Raw genomic sequence first — 26,247 nt, 5'->3', positions numbered from 1 at the left:
AATGTTGCTTTTAATCTTTGTTAGATAGGGCCAGAGCAACTTTTAGTCTAGGACTAATTTTTATAATATTGAGGCAAAACCCTATAGTCATGTGCCATATAATGATGTTTTAGTCAATAGAAGACTGCATATACAATGGTGGTCCCATAAGGTTAGGACTATGCAGTCTAGGTGTGTAGTGGGCTATGCCATCTAGGTTTGTGTAAGTAGACTATGATGTTCGCACAATGAGGAAATCACCTAACAACATATTTCTCAGAACATATCCCCTTTGTTAAGCAATGTATGACTGTACTGTACCCAATGCCCCATGAATTGATAGGTTTTCCACTTTGAAGGGTGGGAACAGGTGCTATACTCTGCCCTCTGTGAGCCCTGCATATCGTTCCTCAGATTCTTTCAGGTGATTCTTTCCCCTCTCCAGGGCATTTTATCATCTGAACACCCTGGTCAGAACTCGGCTGGGTACAAGTCGGGGATTCTCTGCAGGTCTCTGGAGTTCTTTCTCTGTGCAGCTCTGTCTTGTACTCTGCTCTGTGAGCTCTAGCTACCGTGACCTACTTGAACTTCCAGCTTCATCTCTTCAATTTAGAGGGACTGTTGGGATGTGCCTACGTTTCCCCTCTCTGCCTATTGTAGAGCTCACTTTATTGTTTCCTATCTCTCAGGGATCACTGTCCTTCATTGCCTAATGTCCAGTGTGTTGAAACCATTGTTTTATTTATTCTGTCTATTTTTTTAGTTGTTTTAGGTGGGAAGATAAGTCTGGTCCCGCTTACTCCATCTTGGCCTTAGTCAGAAGCACCAGGATTATGTCTGAAAGGAATAAATTTGTATTTTAAAAAAATATATCTTGTAAGTTAGACTTTACCATTCCATTACATACTTCTTTCCTGCAGTTATTGACAATTGATAAAATTTTACTGCTGTTTTTATCTAATCCATTTCTGATTATCCAAATAATTTAGCTGATGAAATAAAAATAGATTCCCCCAACTAAAATAAAAAATGAAAAGAAGAAAAAATTCAAGTTTGTAAAGTACATGTTGTAGAGTAAAAAAAAAAAGTAAGTAAAACCTCTTTGGTTTGTGTTACTGAAAGGTACTGCTGTGGGGTGGTGAGTAGAAACCCAAGGTAATTTAGGGTGAGCTGTGTTAAAGGAAGAACAACTGACACACCTATTTCATAAGTGTTATATTCCCAGTTTGGCAAGTAAGTATTTTCTAAAGATATTTATAGTTTATTTTTTGTGTTCCAGATAATCAAGCAAAAGAAAGATGAACTTCATCTATGGATTGCAGTCTGCTACTAGAAACTGTGCTTTCTTCCGATTTAATTTACTGACCAACTGGAGAAAATGTAACACACTAGCTAAAACCTCGCCAGACTGTCATCAAGTACAGATTAACCGTACAGTAAATAAGTATCAGGGCCTGCGAATGAATCAGTGTGATAGACTGACTTTTCTGCCGGGAAACTTTCATTTCTATAGAACTTTTAATAACAAAAGAACAGGATGCCTCTCATGTGCCAAAAGTAAGGAAATTTGGATGATTAACCAAAAATGTACTGCACAGAATGTTTCTTTTTCAAGACAGCAACTGATAGAAGAAGTTGCGGTAGTTCCTGCTCTTTCAGCACTGCGCCCTCTAAGCTCTTCCCTCGTGAGAGACATCAGGAGTTTCCACACTTCTCCACGGTTTCAGGCTGCTCCCGTTCCTCTCTTGTTGGTAGTTCTTAAACCAGTGCAGAAACTACTCGCAATCATTGTAGGCAGGTAAGATGCTTTTTAAAAAAGTAAACTTTTTATTAAAGAGTATTTATAAAACTATACTTTTAAAGAAAATTTGTTAGATTTCCCTCTCATATTTAGCTCAAAATTAAGTTTTTAAATAGTTGGTTCTACCTAGTTTTGTTATATATGATTTAATAATCTTAAAGTAATTTACTACATATTAACTTATAGTATAGAAATAGGATCTTTAAAAAATTGTTCTTATATATCTTGTATAGATACTTTCTTTTTTGTATGTGTGAGGAATATTAGCACTGAGCTAACATCTGTTGCCAATCCTCCTCTTTTTGCTGAGGAAGACTGGCCCTGGGCTAACATCCATGCCCATCTTCCTCCACTTTATATGGGATGCCACAAGAGCATGACTTGATAGGCAGTGTGTTGGTGTGCCCCTGGCATCTGAACCCCAGGGCCGCGGCAGCGGAGCACACGCACTTAACTGCTACACCACGGGGCTGGCCCCCTAGGTACTTTTTAAAAGATTGACTTTATGATTACAAGAAGAATCAGAAATGTTGGTTATAACTTATGTATGAGAACAGTGCTTACAAACATTCCTTTTTAGTTTATGGAATTTGAGGCAATGGATCATGAAACTGAACAACTTTGCTTATTTAAGAATGGGATCACTCCTAACCAAGTTAACTATTAAACTGTTAATATTTATTTATTTATTTATTTTTCTGTTCTTTTCCAACAAATCTTTATATTTGCTCTTGGTAGTTTTTTATAATAATTAATATTTTTACAACTAAATAGTACTTTATATTTAATTTAATCCCCCCGTAATGAATCCTGTTTTCTCTTATTTGCTCTGTGAAGATTGAAGGAAGGTAAAGTTAAGCATTGTCTCCTCATAAAGCTGTATGTTTGATAGTGATGAAATCCTTTCTGGCCACCTTCTTACTTCCATATTAACCAACCTAATTTTCTTATTATCAAAAGTTGAGAACTTGTACTCTGTAATTTATTGTGTTCTTTACCATTTGGCATTGGCACCCAAAAAGTAGACAGCTATATTAGCTTTCAATTTAATTAATGACTGTCAAAGAAAATCAGTGCTGGACAATATTTAAAGCAGTAAAAGCAGATTTTATTCAGGACGATTGTAGTCCGGGGAAAGAGACCTCAGTGTAGAAACAGTCATTTCTGAATACAGCACGGGCAAGTGGGAATTTATAGCCAAGGAGCAGGGTAGGGGTTGGTGGATGGAAAATTACTAAGAGGAAACATCAGGGGTAAGGGGAGGGGGGGTCTGCGTAAACAGACCTAACAGGCTACTTGCTGAAGGCAGGTGAGGGTGATCAGATATCACCTGGGTGCTGGTGAAGTCTGAGGAACCTGGTTAGATATCAAGGGTGATCAGATGTGGAAGATGGGGGATTCTGGCTAATCTGACTTAGCAGCATTCTTGCTAAAATTGGACAATGCAGAGATGAACATGGAAATCCAAGAGTCAAGGACTAGTTGAAAAAAGTTTGGTGGAGGAGAGAATCTCCTTGGTTGGTTCTTGGGGCCAATAGCTCTTTTTCATCCTTTTAAATTATTTATTTATTTTTAACTTTTTTGTTGTTGATACTATTGTAAGTTACCTAAAATTTCCTTTTAGAATATGTTTTCATACATTTTAAACAAATAATAATAAGTCATATAAAGTTTTAAATAGGAAATAAGTATACTTCAAAGGTTGGTTTAATCTTTTTAGGTTGAAACACTTTAAAGGCATTTTAGGTGTGTCACTTAAAGATAACTTAAAGAAGTTATTTTTTATAATAAGTTTTGTCAAGAGAATTACGTATATATTTTAAATTTTTCTTGTGATTTCACAGATGAACTCACAAGGAAAACTCTTTGTCCCCGTATTGGAAACATTTGCTTGTTGTCAGAATGTCTCTGGAGTCTGATAAGCAGCAGAGAGTACTGTTGCTTGGCAGAAATTGGAACTCCTCAGATGTTGTCTATAAAATCTCTCATTTCCTTATTTACAGTGCTTATACACTTCTTCTTACCTCTTGTTTGTCATGTTCTAAAGGGGCTAGTGGAGTTTCTGCTCCTCAGCAATATTTGTTCTAAAATCAAGGTTGAGGTGGTTTCCCTTGTACCTTGCTGAAGCACTGGCAGATTGTGCTGGAAGTCTGATGAGCAGTGGGGAGAGTGGTGATTAAAGGTATAGACTTATTGTACTGTAACCCCCTCAGATGGTTATCTGGGCCGTTCATCCCCTCTTAAGTGGTTCAGTGCTCAGACTCTGGAATCACATTGCCTGGTTTTCCTCTTAGGACCTCCATGGCCTTGGACACATTGCTTCACTCCTGTGTGTCTCTGTTTTCTCTTCTGTGACGATGCTATTATGTAGACTACATGAGATGACATGTGTATAACAATTAAGAGTACTGTGCATGTGGTAAACAGTCAATAAATGTTAACTAGTGGTGATTTTGGTAAAATAGCTCCTCATTTTTGTTTGCCTTTAAAATGACTGAAGAAAATTCAAATGAGCTTTAGAATTTTTAACTATAGGTCTTTATAGTTGATTACTTTTTCATCATTTAGCTAAGAATTTTATAAATCGAGAAAACCATCTATATAGAGAAATATATCACAAAAATTCAAGTATTTGATGACATAAAATTCTAGTGAGGTAAATGAGATGTGCTGATACTATTATCGGAACTTTGAATTTTTCTTTTTTGTTCTAGGGGCATAAGGAAATGGTGGCAGGCACTTCCTCCTAACAAAAAGGAACTATTTAAAGAAAGTGTAAGGAAGAACAAATGGAAGTTATTTCTTGGTTTGAGTAGTTTTATATTGCTCTTCATAGTGTTTTATTTTACTCATCTGGAAGTGAGTCCAGTTACAGGAAGGAGCAAGTTACTATTATTGGGGAAAGAACATTTCAGACTTTTATCAGAACTGGAATATGAAGCAGTAAGTAGTAAGATTTGTTTTTAATTATATTGCTTAATATAATACTCAAAGTAGGAAAGTTTCTTAAATATGAAACATGCACTACTTTTTAATTTTAGTCTTTGATAGGAAATTAGCATTTTTTTTTCCCAAAAGGCCTCAGACCTTTCATAACTAGTATTCCTACTGCCTACATTGCTTTTCCTCCCATTCACCCAGCTAGCTCATGCTCATCACATGTTACCTTAAATGTCACTTTCTCAGGAAAGCCTGCCCTGATTATCCAGTCTGGGTTACGCAGAGTGGCTACTTAGGTTCTAGGGGGTATCCTTCCTATAGACTGAATGATGAATCAGCTCGTTTGCAATTGTGTCCAGTACTTGGCTATATTGGGGATAGTTCTCTTTCATTTTCTCTTCGCATACTGTGCTTTTCCTTCAGAGCACTTACCATGAGGATGACATAATTATTTACAGAATTATTTATTTGCTGATCTGTCTCCCTTGTCAGACTAAGCTCCATGGGGGCAGAGACCCTGTGTGTTTTGTTTATCATTTTAACTTAAGTGCAGTGCACAAAGTAGTGCTTAGTATATATTTTTTTAATAAATATATCTGTAGTCTGAATTTTTGTAACTTGAAAGTAAAGTAGAATAAGTTTATTTCCAAACATTAATTTTGGCAATTTATTGTATTTTTTGAACGCAAAATAAAGTTGGAATTCAGAAGCCTTAACTCCTTGGAGAGTATAATAACTCAGGTAGTTAAATGTTTTGTCTACTAGTGAGCTCCTTGAGGACAGACTGTCTTTCCATCTCCACTGCGTTACGCACACATAGTATGTGCTTGATCAATATTTGTTGAAGTCTCTTAGCCTCACTCTGCGGTTTTGGCATGGTTAGATCTTGATATCTTTTTATTTGAGTTGAGCTTCTGAGTTTGTCAATGGAAAGTTACTGTTAAAAAAAGAAATCACGGGGGCTGGCCTGGTGGCACAGCTGTTAAGTGCTCTGCTTGGGCGGCCTGGGGTTCGCAGCTTCAGATCCGGGCGGCGTACTGATACACCGCTTGTCAAGCCATGCTGTGGCAGCGTCCCATATAAAGATAGAGGAAGATGGGCATGGATGTTAGCCCAGGGCCAATCTTCGTCAGCAAAAAGAGGAGGATTGGCATCGGATGTTAGCTCAGGGCTGATCTTCCTCACAAAAAACAAAAAGAATAACGATGGTTTTTCACTAAAAACATTGTTCTTAAGATAAGACCAATCTTTTCTTTTCTTTTCTTTTCTTTTGGTGAGGAAGATCAGCCCTGAGCTAACATCCATGCTAATCCTCCTCTTTTTGCTGAGGAAGACTGGCTCTGAGCTAACATCTATTGCCAATCCTCCTCCTTTTGTTTTTTTCCCCAAAGCCCCAGTAGATAGTTGTATGTCATAGTTGCACATCCTTCTTAGTTGCTGTATGTGGGACGCAGCCTCAGCATGGCCAGAGAAGCAGTGTGTTGGTGAGTGCTCGGGATCTGAAGCCGGGCCGCCAGTAGCAGGGTGCGCGCGCACTTAACCGCTAAGCCGTGGGGCCAGCCCAAGACCACTCTTTTCTAATAGGGTTTATACAGAGGTTTGAGATGTTTCTTAGAATATAGTCTAGTCAGAGGTAAGTTTGAGGAACGTGTCCTGGAGAGATTGAAATAGGCCTAGTGTTAAATTGGTGAATTTTCTACCATTCATATCACTAAGGAGCTTTAACAAATTATATGTACATACATATATTCTTTTTTTCTTATTTTTTAACCTACAAATAAATACCTGCTTGATATGATATATCAAGTTAATATAATAGTGTTTTTTGTTTATTTCTTTACATTGGTGACATGCTTTTTAAAAATGTTAATTGACATAAAGACTATTACAAATTCAAATTCTACAAAATCATCTATTTTTAATGCATCTCAAGGAAGAAGCTTACAAATTTGACCTATATGTGAAAGAAATTATACATTTTATGGAAATTAAAGTAGTATTTGCGGAACATTCTTAATTTTCTCAGTACACTTGAAGGGGTCTCTCATGAATATAGCTTCAGAAAAAGTGTCTTCATATGGTGGCTAGTCTTAATCAGCATAATACAGAGAAAATGAAATGCCCAGTGGTTCTTAAATTTCAGTAATGTCCTTTCCATTTATGTGAATAAAACACTCAAAATTAATGAAATGTCTTTTTTTTGTAGAAGTTTAACTTTCTTATTAAGTATAGGATATTTTTCTATTCAGTGGGTTATAAAAGAATTTCCTTTTGTATTTTACCCTCTTATATGAAATCTTTATGTTCTCTAGGTAGTGTTTTGTTTTCTAAAATACTTAGGAAAGGAGAAATAATATTTAAGCATTTTATTTGCTTATAGAAAAGATGAATGAAATTTTTATTTCAACCAATTTATATGAAAAATCTTAGTTATTAGAATTTATTCCATTGTGAGAAACCACATTGCCTTTGTATGAATAATTCAAATCTGAGAAATCTGAGTGTTTAATATATGCAGATTTTTACGTAATTAAAAGTTAAAATGTTCAACAACAAGTAGCCATATAACTCTCCACAAAGCAGTATAAACATTTTGTAGAGCTAAAACTCTTTAAAGACTGCTTTTTCTTTTTAATACTTCAGTGGATGGAAGAATTTAAAAATGATATGCTACCTGAGAAAGATCCTCGATACCTGACTGTTAAAGAAGTGGTTTATCATTTAATTGAATGCAATAAAGATATTCCAGGGATCTCTGAGATCAATTGGATTATTCATGTGGTTGATTCCCCAGATATAAATGCCTTTGTGCTTCCAGTAAGTAAACATTCTCAAACCTAATGTTTAATTGTTAAATTGAACATCTTTGTTTTTTATAGTGTTCTAATTGCTGACATTATTTTCTTCATGGTGCAGAATGGACAAGTGTTTATCTTCACTGGACTTTTAAATAGTGTGACTGACATTCATCAACTTTCCTTCCTTCTGGGCCATGAAATAGCACATGCAGTACTTGGGCATGCTGTAAGTACCTAAAATGAAGCTTCAGTTATTGAAATACTGCTTTGAAGCTAGCAAGTTAAATCTTTTAAAGAACTGAATCTTTTCAGTTTTTTCTTTTTAATGATGGAATTTTAGTTTTTAGTAATTGTCTTATTGTTACCTGAAAAAATATGTTGGCTAATTTTGAGAATTTTTATGGTCTTTAGTATTTGGTACTGAGTAATTAGTGTTCTCTTAAATACTATTTTTATGAGCTGTCTCTTTTGCTAAAAAGTCATTATTCTCAACCTCTAATTATTTAAAATTAGATTTTAAACTTTCCATAATTATTAACATACTTGTAATCTAGTCAGAAAATTAACTGTAGGAAAATGATATTACTATTTAAGTGGGTAAATCAGTTTTCCTGCTTTTTTATTTGTTCTTGGGAGATAGCTTGGAACATCTTTGAAAATATCTAGAATGATATACCATACATAATTAACACAGAGTAATAATAATGATACCTTACCATTTTACAGTTTACTGAGATTTTTAATATGTACCTTCTCATTCATAATTTTAATACCATCCTTATGAGGTGTGTATTTAATATCCCTGTATTGTATATAAGGAAACTGGTGTTTAAGAGACTCCAGGTAACATGACTAACGTGACAAAGTGGCAGAATATGGACTTTACCCCAGGTCTTCTGTTTGCAAGGCGGGTGCCATTTCCTTTACCTCAGTTACCTGGTTGTTGGCAACACTTTTCTTATAGATCATAGAATTCAGACGGATTTATGCTCCTGTGAATACACATCTGTTTGACTTAGTATGAGTCCAGAAAAGTAATATGTTTACTCATATTTTTATTTTTATTCATTAAAAAAATACACATACCTCTTTTGTCCCCATAGTTAGAGGTATATTTTGTTTAATTGAAAACATGAAGGTAAATAGTGAAAGGATTGTGAAATGCCATATTGAAATGCAAATAATATTCACTTTAAATGGAAATGATAATGTTATTAATCTCTCTAAAAGTCATCTCAAATTCTATCTATTCCTTAGAGTATTAATAAGATAGGGTGGGTCAAAGTTATGCTAGTCCAAAGCACGAATAGTAATTATCTTATTTCTTCTGAGTTACAGGAAAATTTAAAAAATATTTTCCTTAAATGAATATATACAAGCATAAATCTAAGCAGTTGAACTAGATTATATCTTTCAATAAAGGAATTCATAACTGCAAAATCAGTCAATTTTGGCCATTTTTAGTATTTAAAAGGTGTTCAGGGGGCCGGCCCGGTGGTGCAGCGGTTAAGTGCGCGTGCTCCGCTTCAGTGGCCTGGGGTTCGCAGATTCAGGTCCTGGGCATGCACCGATGCACCGCTTGTCAAGCCATGCTATGGCGGTGTCCCATGTAAAGTATAGGAAGATGGGCACGGATGTTAGCCCAGGGCCAATCTTCCTTAGCAAAAAAGAGGAGGATTGGCATCGGATGTTAGCTCAGGGCTGATCTTCCTTATGAAAAAAAAAAGGTGTTCATATTTAGTACATTTATTTTTCTGGCATCTAGTTCAATGCATCATTCAGCATATTGTTGTGATCTCTATCAGGGCAAGAGCCAATAATCAGATAAGGCATAAAAAGCAAATAGCAGCCTTAAAAATAGAAAATATTCATATTTCTTTGTCAGAGGTCTTAGATGTTATCAACACTATGTTTTCTCTTTTAGGAGCTCCATTTTGATTTGATCTAGACTTTTATGTTGTTTTCTTTATTCCAGAAGTACACAGATTTTTTTTTACTTTTAGTTTTCTAAGACTATGTAATAGCAATTATATTCTTTAATAATTAAGAATAATAAATTATTCTTATAATAATTTAATTAATATTAAATAAATAATAAGTAATGATTCTTGTATTATCAGTATTAACGTTAACATTTATTAATCAGCTTTAATGGGAAACACTAGACAATTCAGTGCATTATACTCAAAACAACTATTTTAACTAAAACCTTGTTTTGTTACTGCTATAAGTAAATACAAAAATTCATTGAACCCAATTTCCTGGTGAGAAATACCAGACTTATAAAATTGCAAACTTGCATAAATGAATCATACATCATATTTAGGCCATGAAGACAAAAAGACTTTTATTTAAAATAAATTTCCAATCTTTTTCTGAATTGTTCATTGTTTTAACTGCTTCTTGTGTTAGGTATGGTTTAGTCTCTGTCCAAAAATATAAGTATAATAAACACATATATTTGATTTTCAAAAAGATTTTGTGACTATATTAGAAACTCGACTTCCTGGGTTTGATACTTGTCCTTTTACTAGTAGCTGTGTGAATTTAGACAATTCTTTTAACCTCTCTCCACTTTAGTCTCTTTATCTATACATAGGGATAATTGTACTTATTTCATAAGATGATTATGCTTGTTAATATATGAAACTGTAGGTTAATGAACCTGTCATTGTATCTGAATGATGGTAAGTGGCTCAGTAAATATGAGTCAAATGAATGAATGAGTATGTAATTATGTAAGCAAGGGATGGGAAAAACGGACTGGGAAAGGATAAAGCACATAGAAGAAAAATAGCTTGCAGTCTTGGTCAGTTATACACATGTAATCATTTAATGTGATGAACTAGAAAATGTAAGCATATACTGTTTCAATGTATTCAATGTAATTTTCATTATTTTGATTATTCTCAGGCTGAAAAGGCTAGCTTGGTTCATTTATTGGATTTCCTAGGTCTGATTTTTCTCACAATGATTTGGGCCATTTGTCCTCGAGATAGTTTGGCACTTTTGGGCCAGTGGATACAGTCTAAATTGCAGGAGGTAAGTCTGAGACAAGAACTTGAATTTGTAACGGTCTGCAGTGAGGCTATTTTAATATTACTATAAAGCAACAAATATGTTTTCGCATATCAAAAAAAAAAAAGAAATATGAGTACTGATTTTTAGTCTTATGTTTTCTCATTTTTAGAGGATATTCCTAATAATAAGCGTTCAAATTAGAAAATACTGTGTCTCTCAAGTGGTGGCTGTGGGTGAGTTAGAAGGGCTTAGCAGCTTTTGGCTAACATAATTTTTTTTTGATATAGTTATTGGTCTTTCAGAGAGAAAACCCAGTCACAAACCCTTCCTTTCCTTCTGTTGCTTTACCTTCAATCTTTCCACTTTTTCTTTCCTAGTGACTGTGGTGTGCTAATTGACTGATTCCCCCCTCCCCAAAATATTTGCATTTCGATGGGGATCTCTTAAAACCTATAAACTTTTATGGGCACAGCGTTGGCTGAAGCTGCTTTATCACCATCACCACCTCACTCCCAGTTAAACTAACGTTGCCTGGAAAATATTGAAAGAACCATCTTATTAGATGTTTGTTAACTTTAGTTTTTAATGCTTTGTTAATGATAATCATCTCATAAAATTTATTAAGTCCTTCATTTTGTTCAAAACACTGCCCTACTGCAAGTAGATCTTGCTATCTTGATAATAACTTTGTTAACTATGATTAATTATTTTATTTTACATCTTCCCTCAAATATTTCCTCTTGTCCTGAGAGGTTTGGTTATTTAGGAACAATCTGTTATTTGTTTATTTAATGATTTGTAGAGAACCCATCAGAGTGCCATCTGGGTGCTGTTTAAATCTAATGCGTAGCATTCTTTGAGACAAATTGCTTTTGAAATTGAATAACTAAGTCTTTCATTCAGTGTTACCATATCATTTGACTTCATTTATATTGAAATAAAGGTTCTTAAAGGGAACTTTTAAGAAAGAAAGAATAGTTATTGTTTAGGTTATAGGATCTCATATTTTGAATTTTATTTCTAACACTGATGTTCTGGGAAGTCAAAGGAGTTAATGTGGTTTTTTCCCCATCCATCAGTAAATAGCTTTTTCTGTAATGGAATCAGAAGATTTGGTCATAAGAAAGATAACTTGTAGCTGTTTCTCCCTTGAAATACTTGACGAATCCGGCTACTTCAGTGTAATTCTTTAATTTAATAATTAAACTGAAAATAAAGTAGAGATTTCTTCTGTTTGAACTCTTTTTCCTTAAATCAAGCCCCTCCCCCCCACATTTTGGTGACAAAGAAATATTTTTCTCTCTAGAAAGCCTTGCCCCTTGTGATTGGAGAGCCGAGGGGATGCTGATAGTGAAGTCATGAAGGAGGGGAATTGCTGACATTTGCCAGAGGAGAGGAGGAGTAGGGGCCCTCACTTAACTCTTGGGGAGTTCTATTTTTGTGATCTTAAAGATTTGGGTATAATGTAGCAGCCCTCATAGAGTGCTACCAGGTAGGGTTTTGAGAGCTATTAGTAACATTATATTAGCTAACATTTATTGAGTGCTTACTATATGTTAGGCACTAGGATGAACACTATGGATTAATTATGTACAGGGGTTAAGAATACAGGCTCTGATCAGATAGACCTGTGTTTGAATTGAGGCTCTTTTAGACCTAAATTCTGTAGCACTTGGGCAGGTTACTGCACCTCAGTTTCTTCATTTGTGAATTGGGATGATAGTACTGGCTAACTTAAAGCATTGTTGTGGGTTTAATGATACGTTTAAAGCAGAATTTCTTAGTGTAAGCACTACTGACATTTTGGACTGGATAATTTTTTGTTGTGAGGAGTTGTCTTGCTTCTAAATATCTAGATGCCTCTAAACATCTGGCTTTCCCCCAGCCTCCACCCCCCCCCCCCACAATAAAAAATGTCTCCATACATTTCCAAATGTCCCTCGGGAACAAAATCACATCCCGTAGAGAACAATTGATTTAAAGCATTTAGCACAGTACTTAGTACAAAGTAAGGATGCAGTAAATAGGAGCTATTATTGTTTGCTCGTTTTATCCTCTCTGCAATTCTAGTTGGTTGGTACTGTTACTACTCCATTTTACGTATGACGCTACAGGGCTTAGAGGGGTTAAGCAATTAGCCTAGGTTTAACAGCTAGTAAGCGTCAGCATTTGGACTTGAATCTAATTTCCTCTCCTTTTAAAGCCAATGTTTTTTTGTTTGTTTTTTTGTGTGTGTGTGAGGAAGATCAGCCCTGAGCTAACATACGTGCCAATCCTCCTCTTTTTGCTGAGGAAGACCGGCCCTGAGCTAACATCTATTGCCAATCCTCCTCTTTTTTTTTCCCTTTTTCTCCCCAAAGCCCCATTAGATGTATGTCATAGTTGCACATCCTTCTAGTTGCTGTATGTGGGACGCCGCCTCAGCATGGCTGGACTACGGTGTGTTGGTGCGTGCCTGGGATCCGAACCCGGGCCGCCAGTAGTGGAACGTGCGCACTTAACCGCTAAGTCACGGGCCGGCCCCAAAGCCAATGTTTTTAATCAGTTATACTATCAGTAGACTTGATGGGACACCTGCAGACTATTCATGGAGAGTGAAGACACTATACGATATAGTTCAGCAACCTAAAACACACATGATTGAGAAGGAAGAAAGTCATATCTAATGGTCACATACCATGTATCAGATTGATTATATTATTTCCAGCCATCACTGACGTGTAGCTGCCTCTTAAAAATTGCTTCCCCAATTAATAGCTCTTTTCTCAAAAGTCCTGCCTATTGATCCATCTCTTACAAAGTTTAGTACTTACTGAAAATTAGAATTTAACTGGAAAGCATTCACATAAATATAAGTAATTAGGAAAATTAAAGTTACAATATCTATGTGTATTTTTTTATTGAAATTGGAAGAAACTTTCATTTTCCTAACTAATCAATACTTAGAAAAGAAAGAGGAAATGAAGATAATTTATCAAAGAAGAAACATTCTGTTATATGATTAATTTTCTAACTGAAATAAATCCTCTAGTAGTGTTACTGGCTGTTATATAGCTATATTTTTTCAGTTTTATTTTAAAACTGCAAGATCAGACTGTTCCTTGGCCATATTCAAAGCCTGCATCAGTAAGCTTTCTTAGGGAATCCTCTACATGGTAGGTAGAGATTATAATTGGAAAAACAGAAGTACTCTATATGATACTATTAACTCTCCAGAAGTTTGTAGGCATGATTGTTTTCTATTCTTTCCATGTTTTAAAAATATTATCTCTGATGGAGGAAATAAAGGCTGCACTTTATGTTTTGTACCATGGTGGTGTTTAAATGTTAATCATGGAGAGCATAAAATCTTTATCCTAGATACTCCATGAAATTAATTTAGAAAATCTCATTTTATTACTCCTTTTGTTATGAAATAGTCTTAATAGAGCTTTTCTTTCTTATTTCTTCTTAGTATATATTTGATAGACCATACAGTAGAACATTGGAGGCTGAAGCTGACAAAATTGGACTACAGCTTGCTGCAAAGGTAAAATGTTTAGTAGTTGAGAATACCCAGTGTCCTTCACATAGTAAAAGATAAATGTGCATTGTCTTAGTGAGGTTTGGCATGGGCAGAGAATGAGAGTTGGACTGTATACAATTTTTCATTAGTACCTTTTTAAATCTGTGCCCTCTGGAAGCTAATGCTATCTTTATTTTACTCCTCTCCCTTGTTTCTTGATCTAAGGAGGGTTTTTGAGTAAATAAGATGATGTGTAGCTGTTTTTCCCCGCTTGGAGACAGGTTTATCCTATTGTAGCTATGATCGTGGCTGAGCAAACTGAATTTTTACCATTTAAATAAATGGTACAAGAGCAGGCTTATTACTCTGTATATTTCAGGTGGTTTTTCTTGCAGCAGATGGCCTATTTTTGCTAGCCACTGAGAGCAGCTCTGGGCCTTTACTTTGATTTCAGTTGGCTTTGTTCATGTCTATTCAACAGCGCATTTCATGCCTGGCTGCTATTTTTAATCACCTGTGATAATTGAGTATTATTGTAGGATTTAGCAGTAAAACTACAGTTTAAAAAATGAGTGGAAACAATATTACTTCATATATTAAATTCAAATTGTATTTGATTCTTTGTTGAGTTTCCAATAGTTATTAAAAGTCCTAACTATTAAAAATCACTATTATTTGAACTTCTCATTACGAGTTTTATGGATTTAGTTTCATAAATCAAGATATTACTCATTCACAAAAGCAAAAGCAGTTCATTGAATGTTACATAAGTAGAATTAAGTGAATTATCAGACTTCATAGATTAGGAGGTTCCCAAATAATGGGCCACAGATTGGCTATATCAAGAATTTCCTAATTTTAATATACTACAGTCTACGAAACTTTCCTTTTAGGTAGGTGTCTTCTGTGTTCTGGTTAAGAAATCTTTGCCTACCTCAATAAATTTTTCCTCTTTTATTTCCAAGAAGCTTTATTGTTTTGTTATCTTTTTAGTATATAATATGAGGAAGAGGTCAAGATAATTTTTTTTTCCTTACGGATATCTAATGGACTCAGTACTGTTTATTGAAGAGTAATCTTTTATCCACTGTACTTCAGTGCCTCTGTTCCATTGGCCTATTATTTATTTTTGAGCCAATACTGCATAGTAACTGTAGCTTTGTAATAAGTCTTAATATCTGATAGCTTCTGTCCTCCAATGTTGTTTTGCAAGATTGACTTGACTATTCTTGGTCCTTTCCTTTTCCATTTAAATTTCAGAACCAGCTTATCAAATTACACACTCGTACAAAAACATGCCTGAGATTTTGATTGGAATTGTGTACATTGAATTTTGGGGGTTTTGCATTATGGCTCAGCATGTGATCAAGCTTGTTAAAATGGTGTGCACTTGAAAGTGGATTCTGCCATTGTGGGTACAGTGTTCCCCATATGTCAATTTTGTTAAGTTTGTTAATTCTGTTGTTTCAGATCCTCTATATCCTTGCTGAATTTTTTTTTTTCTAGTTATCAAGAGGGGTTTGTTAGTCTCTCATTATGGTTGTGGATTTTTCTATTTCTCCTTTTAGTTCTATTAATTTTTGCTTTAATGCTTCTTGCCTAAAGTCCACTTTTTCCTTTATTGCTATTGTTATGACAGCTATCTTTTGGCTAGTGCTTCCATGGTATATCTTTTCCATTTTATTTGTGTGTCCTTATGTGTGTGTGTAAGTACATAGTTGTTTATAAGTACATAGTTTTTTTTTCTTGCCGTTTTTGGGATGTATTTAGTCCATTTACATTTTTAACTTGCGTTTCTTGATGACTAATGATGTGGAGCATATTTTCATGTGTGTACTGGCCATTCATGTATCTTCTGTTAATCGTCTTTTCAGATATTTTGCTCATTTTTAAATTGGGTTGTTTGTCTTATTCTTACATTGTAAGACTTATTTATACATATGCTGGATACAACACCTTTGTCAAATATGTGTATTGCAAATATTTTCTCTCATTCTTTGGCTTGCTTTATTGTTTTTTAATGGTGTGTTTTGAACAATACAAGTTTAAAATTTTTGTGAAATCTAATTTTTCTACTTTAGGTTTAACTTACTCTTCTTTTTCTAGTTTTCTAAGATGGGGGCTTAGATCCTTGGCTTTGACTTTTCCTTTCTTTGATATAGCATTTAAAGCTATAAATTTTCCTCTGTGCATTATTTTAGCTGTACACAGATTTTGATATGTTGTATTTTCATTACCAGTTGTCAGAATATTCTAATTTCCTTTGTGATTTCTTCTTGCATCTATGTGTTCAGAAGTGAGTCATTTAATATCCAGGTATTTGAGGTTTGTCTAAATGTTTTATTGTTTAATTCTAATTAATTCTTTTGTTAAGAGCATACTTTGTAAGATTTTAATCTTTTCAAATCTATTGGGGCTTGTTTTATGGTGCATCATTTGGTCTATCTTGGTCAATGTTCCATCACTTGAAAAAAAAAGTGTATTCTGTGTTTGTTGAGTGTATATTCTATAAATATTCATTAGGTTAAGGTGGTTTATAGTGTCACTCAAATCTTTTATATCCTTCTGATTTTTTGTCTATTTGTTAGTGAGAGGAGTTTTGAAATCTTTAACTATAATTGTGGATTTGTCTGTTTTTCCTTTCAGTTCTGTTAGTTTATGCTCCATGAATTTTGAAGCTCTGTATTAGGTACATACAAATGTGGGATTATTTTATCCTCTTATTGATTCGATTGATGAATGTGAAGTATCCTTCTTTGTCTCTGGTAATACTTCTTGAAGTATTTTTTGTTTGACATTATTTTGTTTGACATTAGTATAGCCATTCCAGCTTTCTCTCTATGTTACTGTTCACTTGGTATATCTTTTGCTACCCATTTATTTTTGAATTATTTGAGTTTTTGTATTTAAAATCTATCTCTTGTAGACGGTATAAACTAGGTTTTTGCTTTTTTACTGAGTTTGGCAATCTCTGCCTTTAGCTTGAAGTATATAATCCATTTATATTTAACATAATTATCGATATGGTTGTATTTAGGTCTGCCATTTTGCCATTTGTTTTTTATTTGTCTTATCTATTTTTTGTTCTCTGTTCCTCATTTTCTGCCTTCTTTTGAGTTAAATATTTTTCAGTATTCCATTTTATCTCCCCCATTGGCTTTCTAGATATAACTCTTGGCATTATTTTTAATGATTCCTTTTGGGCTTACAATATGCATCTTTAACCTATCCAAATCTAGGTGAGGTTAATATTGAGTAATTTCTGGTAAAATATAGGAACCAATAGTATATTTGACAGTCAATCAAAGATTTAAGCCAAGATGGAGCTTACCCTCCATTTTGTTTTCTTGCTTCTGAGGATTTCCTCTTAATGTCCAGCTGTGCTGTAACTGGCTTCTGGTTCCGTTGACTGAAACGCCAAGCTCATAAGGCATCAGCTTTTTGTTGCCCAAACTGCTCATGGTTGAGGAATACACTCAGTTAAAAAAAAAAAAAAAAAGAAAAAAGGCAGCAGACTTACAGATTTGGCCCCATAGTCTATTTTTTAAGACTAGTTTTCTCTCTGGTCTTTTCTTGCTTTTCTACAAACCCCCACCCACCCTCCTTGTATCTCCCCTCCATATGTGTAGTTTATGCCAGATGGGATTTGGGCAGAGTTTACACGGAGTGCTTATTCCTTCTGTAGTTCTCTTACTGTCAGAGTTCCTCCTTTAGATTTCTCACTGCTTTTGCATCCCTTAGCTATGATCTCTAGCACTTTAGCTGGCGAGGCTGTTGTTTTCTGCTACTATTTTCTGCAGCTTTTTCAGTGGAAGCGGGGCAACACCCTCAGGCCAGAAAGCCAGGAACTCTTGTCTTATTTCTTCTATTGAAGTTTTTCAAGGTTAAATTCTCTTCTGGCTTCTGATTTTGTACACTTTCCAATATCTTTAAATAGTTGTTATTTTTAACCAAGTTTTTATAATTGTTATCTCCTGGAGGGTTCACATGACTGCTTCCCTTTTCTTGCAATACTGGAAGTTTCACCTTTCTTAAAAGAATATTTTTGCAGGGCATAAAATTTTAAATTGGCCATTATTTTCTTTCAGCATGTTAATGATGGCATTCCAATGTTCTCTAACTTGTTTCTCCTAAGATGTCAGCTGTTAGTCTTTCTGCTGTTCCTTTGAAGGTAATGAGTCTTTGTTCCATGACTGCTAAAATTTTCTATTTGTCTTTGGCTTTTGTATAGTTTGACTATGATGTGTCTAGGTGTCCTTTTCTTTGTATTTATTGTGCTTACTGTGGCTTGATATTTTTTATTCATTTGGGAAAATCTCAGTAATTATTTTTTAACATAATAGCATGACATAAATGTTTTTGCAACGTTTTTTCTCTTCTCCCCTTCTGGCGTTGGGATTACATATATGTGTATATGTAAAAGACTTTGATATGTCTCCTGTGCTGTTATTCTTTTTTTTTGTATTTTGTATCCTTGTCTCTCCATTTTTCAGCACGTGTGTTTTTCCATTACTGTCTTGTAGTTCGTTAATCTTATTTCAGCTGTGTCCATTCTGCCGTTAAACTCATCTTTGAGTTTTAAATTTCAGTTATTGTATTTTTTCATTCTAGAATTTCCATTTGATTCTCTTTTATAAATTTCAATTCTCTGGTGAAATTCTCCATTTTGTCATAATTTCCTTGAATTTGTTAATCAGAATTTCTTTAAATATTCATGTTTGTTAACTCTGATATTTTTATTATCTTTGGATCTGTTTCTGTTGTCTGTTTTTGCCTTTGGTCTTGTATCTTGGTATGCTTACTTATTTTTGATTGAATGCTGAACATTTCACATAAACAGTACTATATAAACAGTACTATTGGCTCTGAATAATGATTTCTTCCATCATAGGGGATTCTACATGTAGTCTGGTAGAGAGCTAGAATAGAGTGGATCACTTCAGTCAGTCAGCCTCAGCTGAGTCTTCATAAGTTTCAATTTACCTCTAGTTCACCTTCATTCATAAGGGTATTGCTGTGTAGGGAAGCCTACTGAAGGCTTGGAGTATATAACAAATTCCTCTATAGTGGTTCCTGAACTTCATTTTTTGTTCTCACAGAGCCTTGAGACTCTTGAAATCTCTACTCATTTTTTGGCCACTTTTTGTTTAAAAAAATGCCCTGTGCAGTTTGAGAATCAATAAATGCCTTGGTGAACTGGCATCAAGTGTTGTCTTTATTTTCCCTTGTCTTTCAGATCTTGGCATCTCAAATCTGGCTGCCTTGTCAAGACTGACTTCTAAGTTTTGGCTCTCTAGCCCTGTTAGACAGCTGAAAGCTCTCCTTAGTCACCTCTTTCCACTTGTATTTCTTTTGAGTTCTCCTTGTATTCTCAACCTCTTTCCTATTCACTGCTCAAAATTTAACAGATTTCGCTGAGGGGAAGAGTGACATACAGAAGATGAGGCTCACCTCAATGAGCTTTCCTTCTTTCTGGAATTTTGGCTTCTCTAGTCTTGACTAACTTGGGAGCTCTCCAATACCTTTGAACAAATATTATATATATTTTATCCAGATTTTCTGATTGTTTTTACAGGAACATTGGTCTGCTACAAGCTACTCACTCCATCACTGCTAGAAGAGGAAGTCCCTAACTTGGTCTTTTTAATAGCTACCCTAATATTCTGTAATGTGGATAATTCATTTAATTATGTACCTATTAATGAACATTTGGGTTATTTCCAGTTTGTTGTTTTTATTACAAATAATTCTGAAATAGGCATCCTTATACACATATCCTTATGCTTCTTGGGCTTTTATAGCTGTAGGGTGGGATTGTTGGCATTTTCATTTTTATTTTTAAAAGATGCTCCCAATTATTCCAACATGTTAATAGCGAATCTTGCTGATTACATATCAGAATGCCTTTTTTAAATACCCACATAAGCACTGTTTTCAATCTCTTTAATTTTTTTAAATTTCGACAAAAAATGGAATTTCATTGCTTTTAAAAATTTTCATTTTCTTGCCTGGTAGTAAAGTTGAGCATATTGTTTCATTTTTATTGGCTATTTTATTTCTTCTTTTGTAGATTGCCTTTTGTTATATTTTTGCTGAGTAGATTTAAAAAAATTTGTATTCTAGGCTCCACACTTGGAAATTCTGAATCAGTAGCTAGATGATGAAACTCTGAATCTGAATATGTTTAGGAGCTGCCAAGTGATTCTGATATCCAGGCAGATTTGGAAGTTACTAGTGTTTTATGTTTTTGGGTGTTAAGTTTTCTGTTTTGTTTAGAAAAGAATGAAATTAGAGAAGTTACTCAAGAAATATTGATATTCCTTTATTTATAATATGCAACCCTTATTTTTTTAAAAAGAGTATATCTGGATAGATAAAACTGATTTTGTTTTCTAAAGCACACTAAATATTGTGTTGTGGACTAGGTTACCTTTTGCTAGTTGTGATGTTATGGTTTATTCTGTTCAAAGGAGAAAACAATATTGCTACAGATGTTAAGTCAAGAATACATAATGATATAGGTAATATCTTTGTTATGGATCACTTAGGATATGAAAATGCCATCTCTGAATATAAGTACTTATTTCCTGTCAAAAGGGAGAAACAGTATAAAAGCCTCCAATATTATATTTATACTATCACTTATTTTGTGGTATCACCTTTTCAGATAATAACATCATCTGCCATTTAGTATTTATTATGTGCCGGTACTGTGCTTAGTATTTTACATACATTGCCTAATCTAGTCCTTATAGTAACTTCATGAAGTAGTTATTGTTATGATCATTATCTCCATTTTATAGATAAAGGAACTAAAGCCCAGATAGGTTTACCTTCGTGTTCACAGATACAAAATGATGAAGCCGTGATTCAAACCCGAGGGTGTATGATTTCAAGGTCCACCCTCCAGTTTGGTTCCTGCCCCATCCCTCTACCATAATTACGTTTCTCAAGGTCACCTTGTCTACCTCCATGTGTCATAGTCCATGCTTGCTTTCCTACCTTTATCTTTTTTTTTTCCTATTAGTAACATTTGAAACTATTAACCATACTACCCTTGAAAAAATATGTGCATTTGTGTGTGTAACCACACATTTCATTATGGTATAGAAGGTCATTTATTATTACAAACTCATAATGGAAAATAACAGCCCTCATTGCCTCCTCCCTTACACCCAGAGGTGAAAATCACCTTAAATTATTTTAGCTATTTACCTCTATATTTCTAATATGTTTATTTTGTAATTTCTTGACTCTTCAGGTTAGATATTATTGATTTCTTGTTGTGGAAGGTTTAGTCTTTTATAACCTGACTCATGGTTTTATGTGCTTATTTGCCACCTGTATACCTCTTTGGTTAAGTATCTGTTCAAGTCTTTTGCCACATTCTAATTGGATTGTTTGTTTTCTTACTATTGACGTTAGAGTGTTCTTTACATATTCTGGGTACAGTCATTTGTTGGATATGTGATTTGAAAGTAGTTTTTTTCATCTGTGGTTCATCTTTTCTTTTTCTTAATGGGGTTTTTTTTTTTTTTTTGCAGAACAAACATTTTTAATTTTGATGAAATCCAGTTTAAGAAACTTCCAAGGAACCTCTATACCAGTTTCTGGGGCAAGCTTCTTTCTGGTACCTTATCCCACAAATTCCGGCACCTTCTGTAGCGCTAAATTGTCTCCTAACTCCTTAGCTCAGCTGGGCTCACCATGCTGTGCTTGGGTTCTACCTCCCTGTGTCGTGGTCAGGAAACTGCCTCTAGGCAGAGAGCAGGCGCAAATCTGGGGGTTGCGTTATGTGTTTCTCTTCTCTGAAGGATCACAGTCTTGTCCTGCCTTTTGTCCAGTACCAGAAAACGTTTGCCTCATATATTTTGTCCAGTTTTATGATTATTTATGGTGGGAGGACAAATCCAGTACCAGTTACTCTCTCATGGCTGGAAGTGTAAATCCCCAAATTTGTGCTTCATGATTGTCCGTATTTTATAAGAAGGCACTAAGAAACTGTTCAGAAGCTCTATATGCATAGGTTGGGATAGTAGTCTTCATTGTAAGGTTATAGGGCAGTGAGCTAGCTTTTTCTTTGGGCAACCTCCACGTGGAATATAGATAGGCTTTTTCTCTGTGGCTATTCAAGTGTCTTTGCAGAAGAATCCTGTAAAACTGGCTGTCATTGTTTAGGGGTTGAGATGGGAAAGGAAAGTGGGGGTTTTCTCATTCATTGTGGACACGTTTACTTAATTCTCTATTCGAACCTTATACCTCAACCCTTTTTTCCTAAGTACCAATTATTGAACCTTTCTGGGGTCCCCATAGTGTGGGGGTGTCAATCAGCTGCCAAAGAAGTAATGTAGTGTAGTGATAATGAGTGAGCTCTGGAATTAGACTGCCTAAGTTTGAGAATCTGCTTTGCCAGAGAGAGTACTAGCTGTGTGACCCTGGGCAAGTTATTTATCCTTTCTGTACCTCAGTTTTCCTCATCTGTAGAATAGGAACAATAATAAAGTTATATCATAGAGTTAATACAATTAAATTCCTAAGAGCCCTAATCTTTTAATCATTTATATTCATATGTCTGCCTATTATTTCCTCTTCTCTATTTCACAAGTATCTCAAACCTATTCAGTGTTAAGGCTGGTTTCCCCTCACACCTGTTTCTCTTTGGTCTTCCTTTTCCCAATAAATATACCACCTTCTATTCAGTTGCTTTTGTAAAAAACCTGGAGTCCTCCTTAGTACTTCGTTCTTCTTTATGATTTATATCTAATCTTTCACCAAGTCCTGGTATGTTTCCATCTCCACTGTTAGCATCTTTTACCTGAACTTCTGCACCGGCCTCATTATAGCTTTCGTTGACTCCAGTCACACTCCCCTCTTTCATTCTCCACCCTGCCACAAACAAGAATCAGGTCCAGTAGGCTAAGATATTCACTTTCTCAATACATGGACATTGGCCAGTATTTGCTGCCACATTTTGCAGTTTCTGGGCTAACCCCCTACTTCTGACTGACACATTCTTTTTCATATTTTTTAATGCAGTCAATTAGAAGACAGATCTTTTAGACCCAGGTGCACTCTATTTAAATTGATGGCCATCACTCTTCTCTGATCTATTATGATGATTTTCATTTACTAATTCAACATATATTTAATGTGTGCCTACCATCTGCCAGGATGTAGCGATCCACTACTTTTATGGAGGTCAGAATTTAAGTAAGATACAGAGACATTCAGTAAATAATTTTTACAGTTTGAAGTATTATGATAGAGATATAGAGGACCCCATGGAAGAATATATCAGAGAGATGTAACTTTATCTAGGGATCAGAAAACTTAGTATACAGATTAAACTGAGGAAGAAATATTTAAAGTGGAGATCTGAAAGCTAAGTCGTCCTTACCCCGGTGAAGATGTTGATGGGAGTGTTTTTGGCATGGCAGACAGCATGTTCAGAGGCAAGAGATGTGATGGCCTAGTCCAGGAGTTGAAAATTCAGAGTGGCTAAAATGTAGATAGAATTCGAGAGCACCCGTGTCAAGAGATAAAACTGAAGGGTAGCTCGAGGCTTCTTTGTTAGCAGTTTTAAGGATTTTATCCCTTATCTAGCATCGTGGTTAGGACTTGAGACTCCAGAGTTAGAGCTGTGTGTGAAGTCTTCCACGTGACTGTGGTGGGCAAGTCACTCAACCTCTTCAAGTTTATTTTCTAGTCTCAAAAGTGGGAATAATGATAGTACCTACCTTGAAGAGTTATTCTGAATATCCTGGACTTGATTCTTATTTGTGGCTTGTATCCTTTTTTTGGACATTGATGTATCACACTCCCTTGACTTCTCATCATTTAATATTCAAATCATACAACATACTTCTATTTCTGATTCTATCTTTGTTAGGCAACCTTCTGATTAGAGCCTGGCTTCCTTTGTGGCATGCCTGAAAGGGCGAGAACACTCTGACTTGAGGACACAAATGCCCTGTGCCCTTGGTAGTCTTGGCAGTTATAGTTATTGCTGTAAATTAGTAGGTTGGCATTCTGATTTTATGTCAGTCTTGTGAGCTTGGTTAATGCGAACTGCTCCTGAGAGATGGATCTATTGGTCATGTGCTGTCCCATTAGATTTATGAGCTTTTAAGGCCAAGGCTAACCAGAATATGGAAAACGCCCTAAAATCAAATTACTCATGAGGCCTCTTTCAAAATAAGCAGCTTGCTTTCCCTAGAGTGTTCTCTCCTTCTGCTCTGCTATTGGCTGTGTGTGAGTTTATTTTGTATATTTGCATTTTTATAGTTGTTGTTTTAATTTCTCATTTAAAAGATATTTAATTTATCATTATATAAATTTTCAGAATGACTAATATAGAGTTAGTAAAAATTGGTAGGACTGAGGTGTGATTTAAGCACAGAATAATAACTAGCTGTCCAGCTGTCAGCTGACAAAACGATGTCCTGTTAAGTGTTTGTTTTTGTTGTGTGTGTATATTCACTCGTCACTGTAAAGAGAATTTGACACTTTACAGTCATTTACAGAAATGGGTTTTGTTTATTTGATTTCACAAACAACAAAATCATCCATTTTTATTTTTGAGTGTCTGTTTCTTAAATAAGAAAAAACCTTATTTTCAAACTGGAGAGCAGCCTCTTAGCAGGGCACTGTATATGGTTGTTTTTGATTGTCACAGTGATTGGGAGGGTGGGGATTACTGGTGTTTAATGGACGTGGAAGGGCAGGGATGTTAAATATCCTGAAGTGGCTGGAGAGCCCTCCAGAGGGAGGAGTTGTGCAGTCCCAAAAGCTTAACTTCCCCTGTTGAGAGACAACTGCCCGCTGATTTCTTCAAGTAGCTTGAATAACTGTGCACGTCGCACCATCTAGTGGGGGAGATAGGTAATAAACAAAATTTATTTGAATCACAGAAATAAGAGAAAATTCAAAATTCTAAACTCTCTGTAAAATAATAGGTTATAGAATCTTGGACTTTTGGAGCAGGAAGAAAAATTGGAGATAATCTGACCCACCTTCCCCCTTTACAGATAAGGAGACTAGGGACCAAACAGGTGAAGTGATTTGTCCAATAACACACACATAGTTAGCAGTGAGAGTCCCGGCTAGAATCCAGGTCTCAGAGTTTTCCAGGTCAGTAATCTGAGCCTTTGTCACAGCAAACTGATTATCTCTTTGTTCTTTTTGGGTCAGTGTCTTAGGTTCTTTGCTTAGTGATTCATTTAGAAAAAAACAATAAATGAGGAGAATATCTCATTTACTAGGTGTGTTATAAAGTAAACTTTCATAATACATACATTATGTATTACATCTTATTTTGAATGTAATTGTATCACCTAGAGAAATGAGACAGGCTTTTGTATATTCATTTAATATTTTAGTTGCTATGATTTCTTCTCTAAGTGTTGATTCTTATGATAAAACTTTCAGATAGAGAAAAAACGTAAAAATTTATTAAAACTTAATGTATTGTATTGATTGTTGAACTGACATGCTGGCAATCAAAAGATGCAAAAAACTTTAAAATGAAATCAATTATAAATAATGGAAGCCTTCCCATTTCTCCTCTTTGTTAGGGCACATAAAATAGTTTTGATGTTAAAGTTTTTTTTTTTTTAATGAGAGGAATTGGCAAATATTGATAATGTTTTAGCTATGTCACATTCGGTTGGAAAAGAGCAACTTTTAATTATTGACTTGAAAAATGTTGCTTAGGCAAGAAATGAGTTACAAAGAAAAGTGAGATTTAACAAGCGATGCCATCAGCGCTACCGGGAACAGAAACCTATGAAAGGGAAAGACTGAGATAAACCAGTTTCCTGGCAGATAATGATGACAACAATGACAGTAGAGCTGATAACACTGATGATGATATTGACAACAGTGATAATAAAAATAGCGAACATTTCTTTATGTGCTGGGTACTGTTCTGAGTGTTTTACATGTGTTAAATTCTTTTAATTTTCATAACAAACCTGTAAAGTATAGGTGCTATTATTATCCTCATTTTACAGATGAAATTGAGGATAGAGAAGTTAAGTAACTTGCCAAAGTTCTCACAGACAGTAAGATTTTTCCCTCCCAGGATAAAGGTACATTCATTTCTGAAATGGAACTTTCCATAATATTTTAACCCGCTAGGAGCAATTTTGGTCTATTGCAGGATTGCCCCTAAGATGACCATTTTTATATCTGTTTTAGTCTCT

General features: G+C 35.0%; 1 protein-coding gene across 3 annotated transcripts in view; it reads left to right on the top strand.

Annotated features, from left to right (window-relative positions):
* The window catches only part of OMA1 (OMA1 zinc metallopeptidase), a 76,507-nt gene that overhangs the window by 13,316 nt on the left and 36,944 nt on the right, over positions 1-26,247 (top strand). Inside the window, exons 2-8 of one of the 3 annotated variants that reach the window (XM_058552530.1) lie at positions 1,259-1,777; positions 4,495-4,723; positions 7,364-7,537; positions 7,637-7,744; positions 10,432-10,560; positions 13,994-14,068; positions 15,305-15,438. In XM_058552530.1, the coding sequence (XP_058408513.1) occupies positions 1,278-1,777; positions 4,495-4,723; positions 7,364-7,537; positions 7,637-7,744; positions 10,432-10,560; positions 13,994-14,068; positions 15,305-15,355 (1,266 nt within the window). In that variant the 5' untranslated portion in view covers positions 1,259-1,277 and the 3' untranslated portion in view covers positions 15,356-15,438. Of the gene's footprint in view, positions 1-1,258; positions 1,778-4,494; positions 4,724-7,363; positions 7,538-7,636; positions 7,745-10,431; positions 10,561-13,993; positions 14,069-15,304; positions 15,439-26,247 lie in introns of those variants that run through there. The other 2 variants (XM_058552528.1, XM_058552529.1) reach the window with 2 other exon arrangements.

Source organism: Diceros bicornis, chromosome 13, assembly GCF_020826845.1.
Source record: "Diceros bicornis minor isolate mBicDic1 chromosome 13, mDicBic1.mat.cur, whole genome shotgun sequence".
Lineage (NCBI taxonomy): Eukaryota > Metazoa > Chordata > Mammalia > Perissodactyla > Rhinocerotidae > Diceros > Diceros bicornis.
This window is presented reverse-complemented; position numbering and strand designations above follow the sequence as displayed.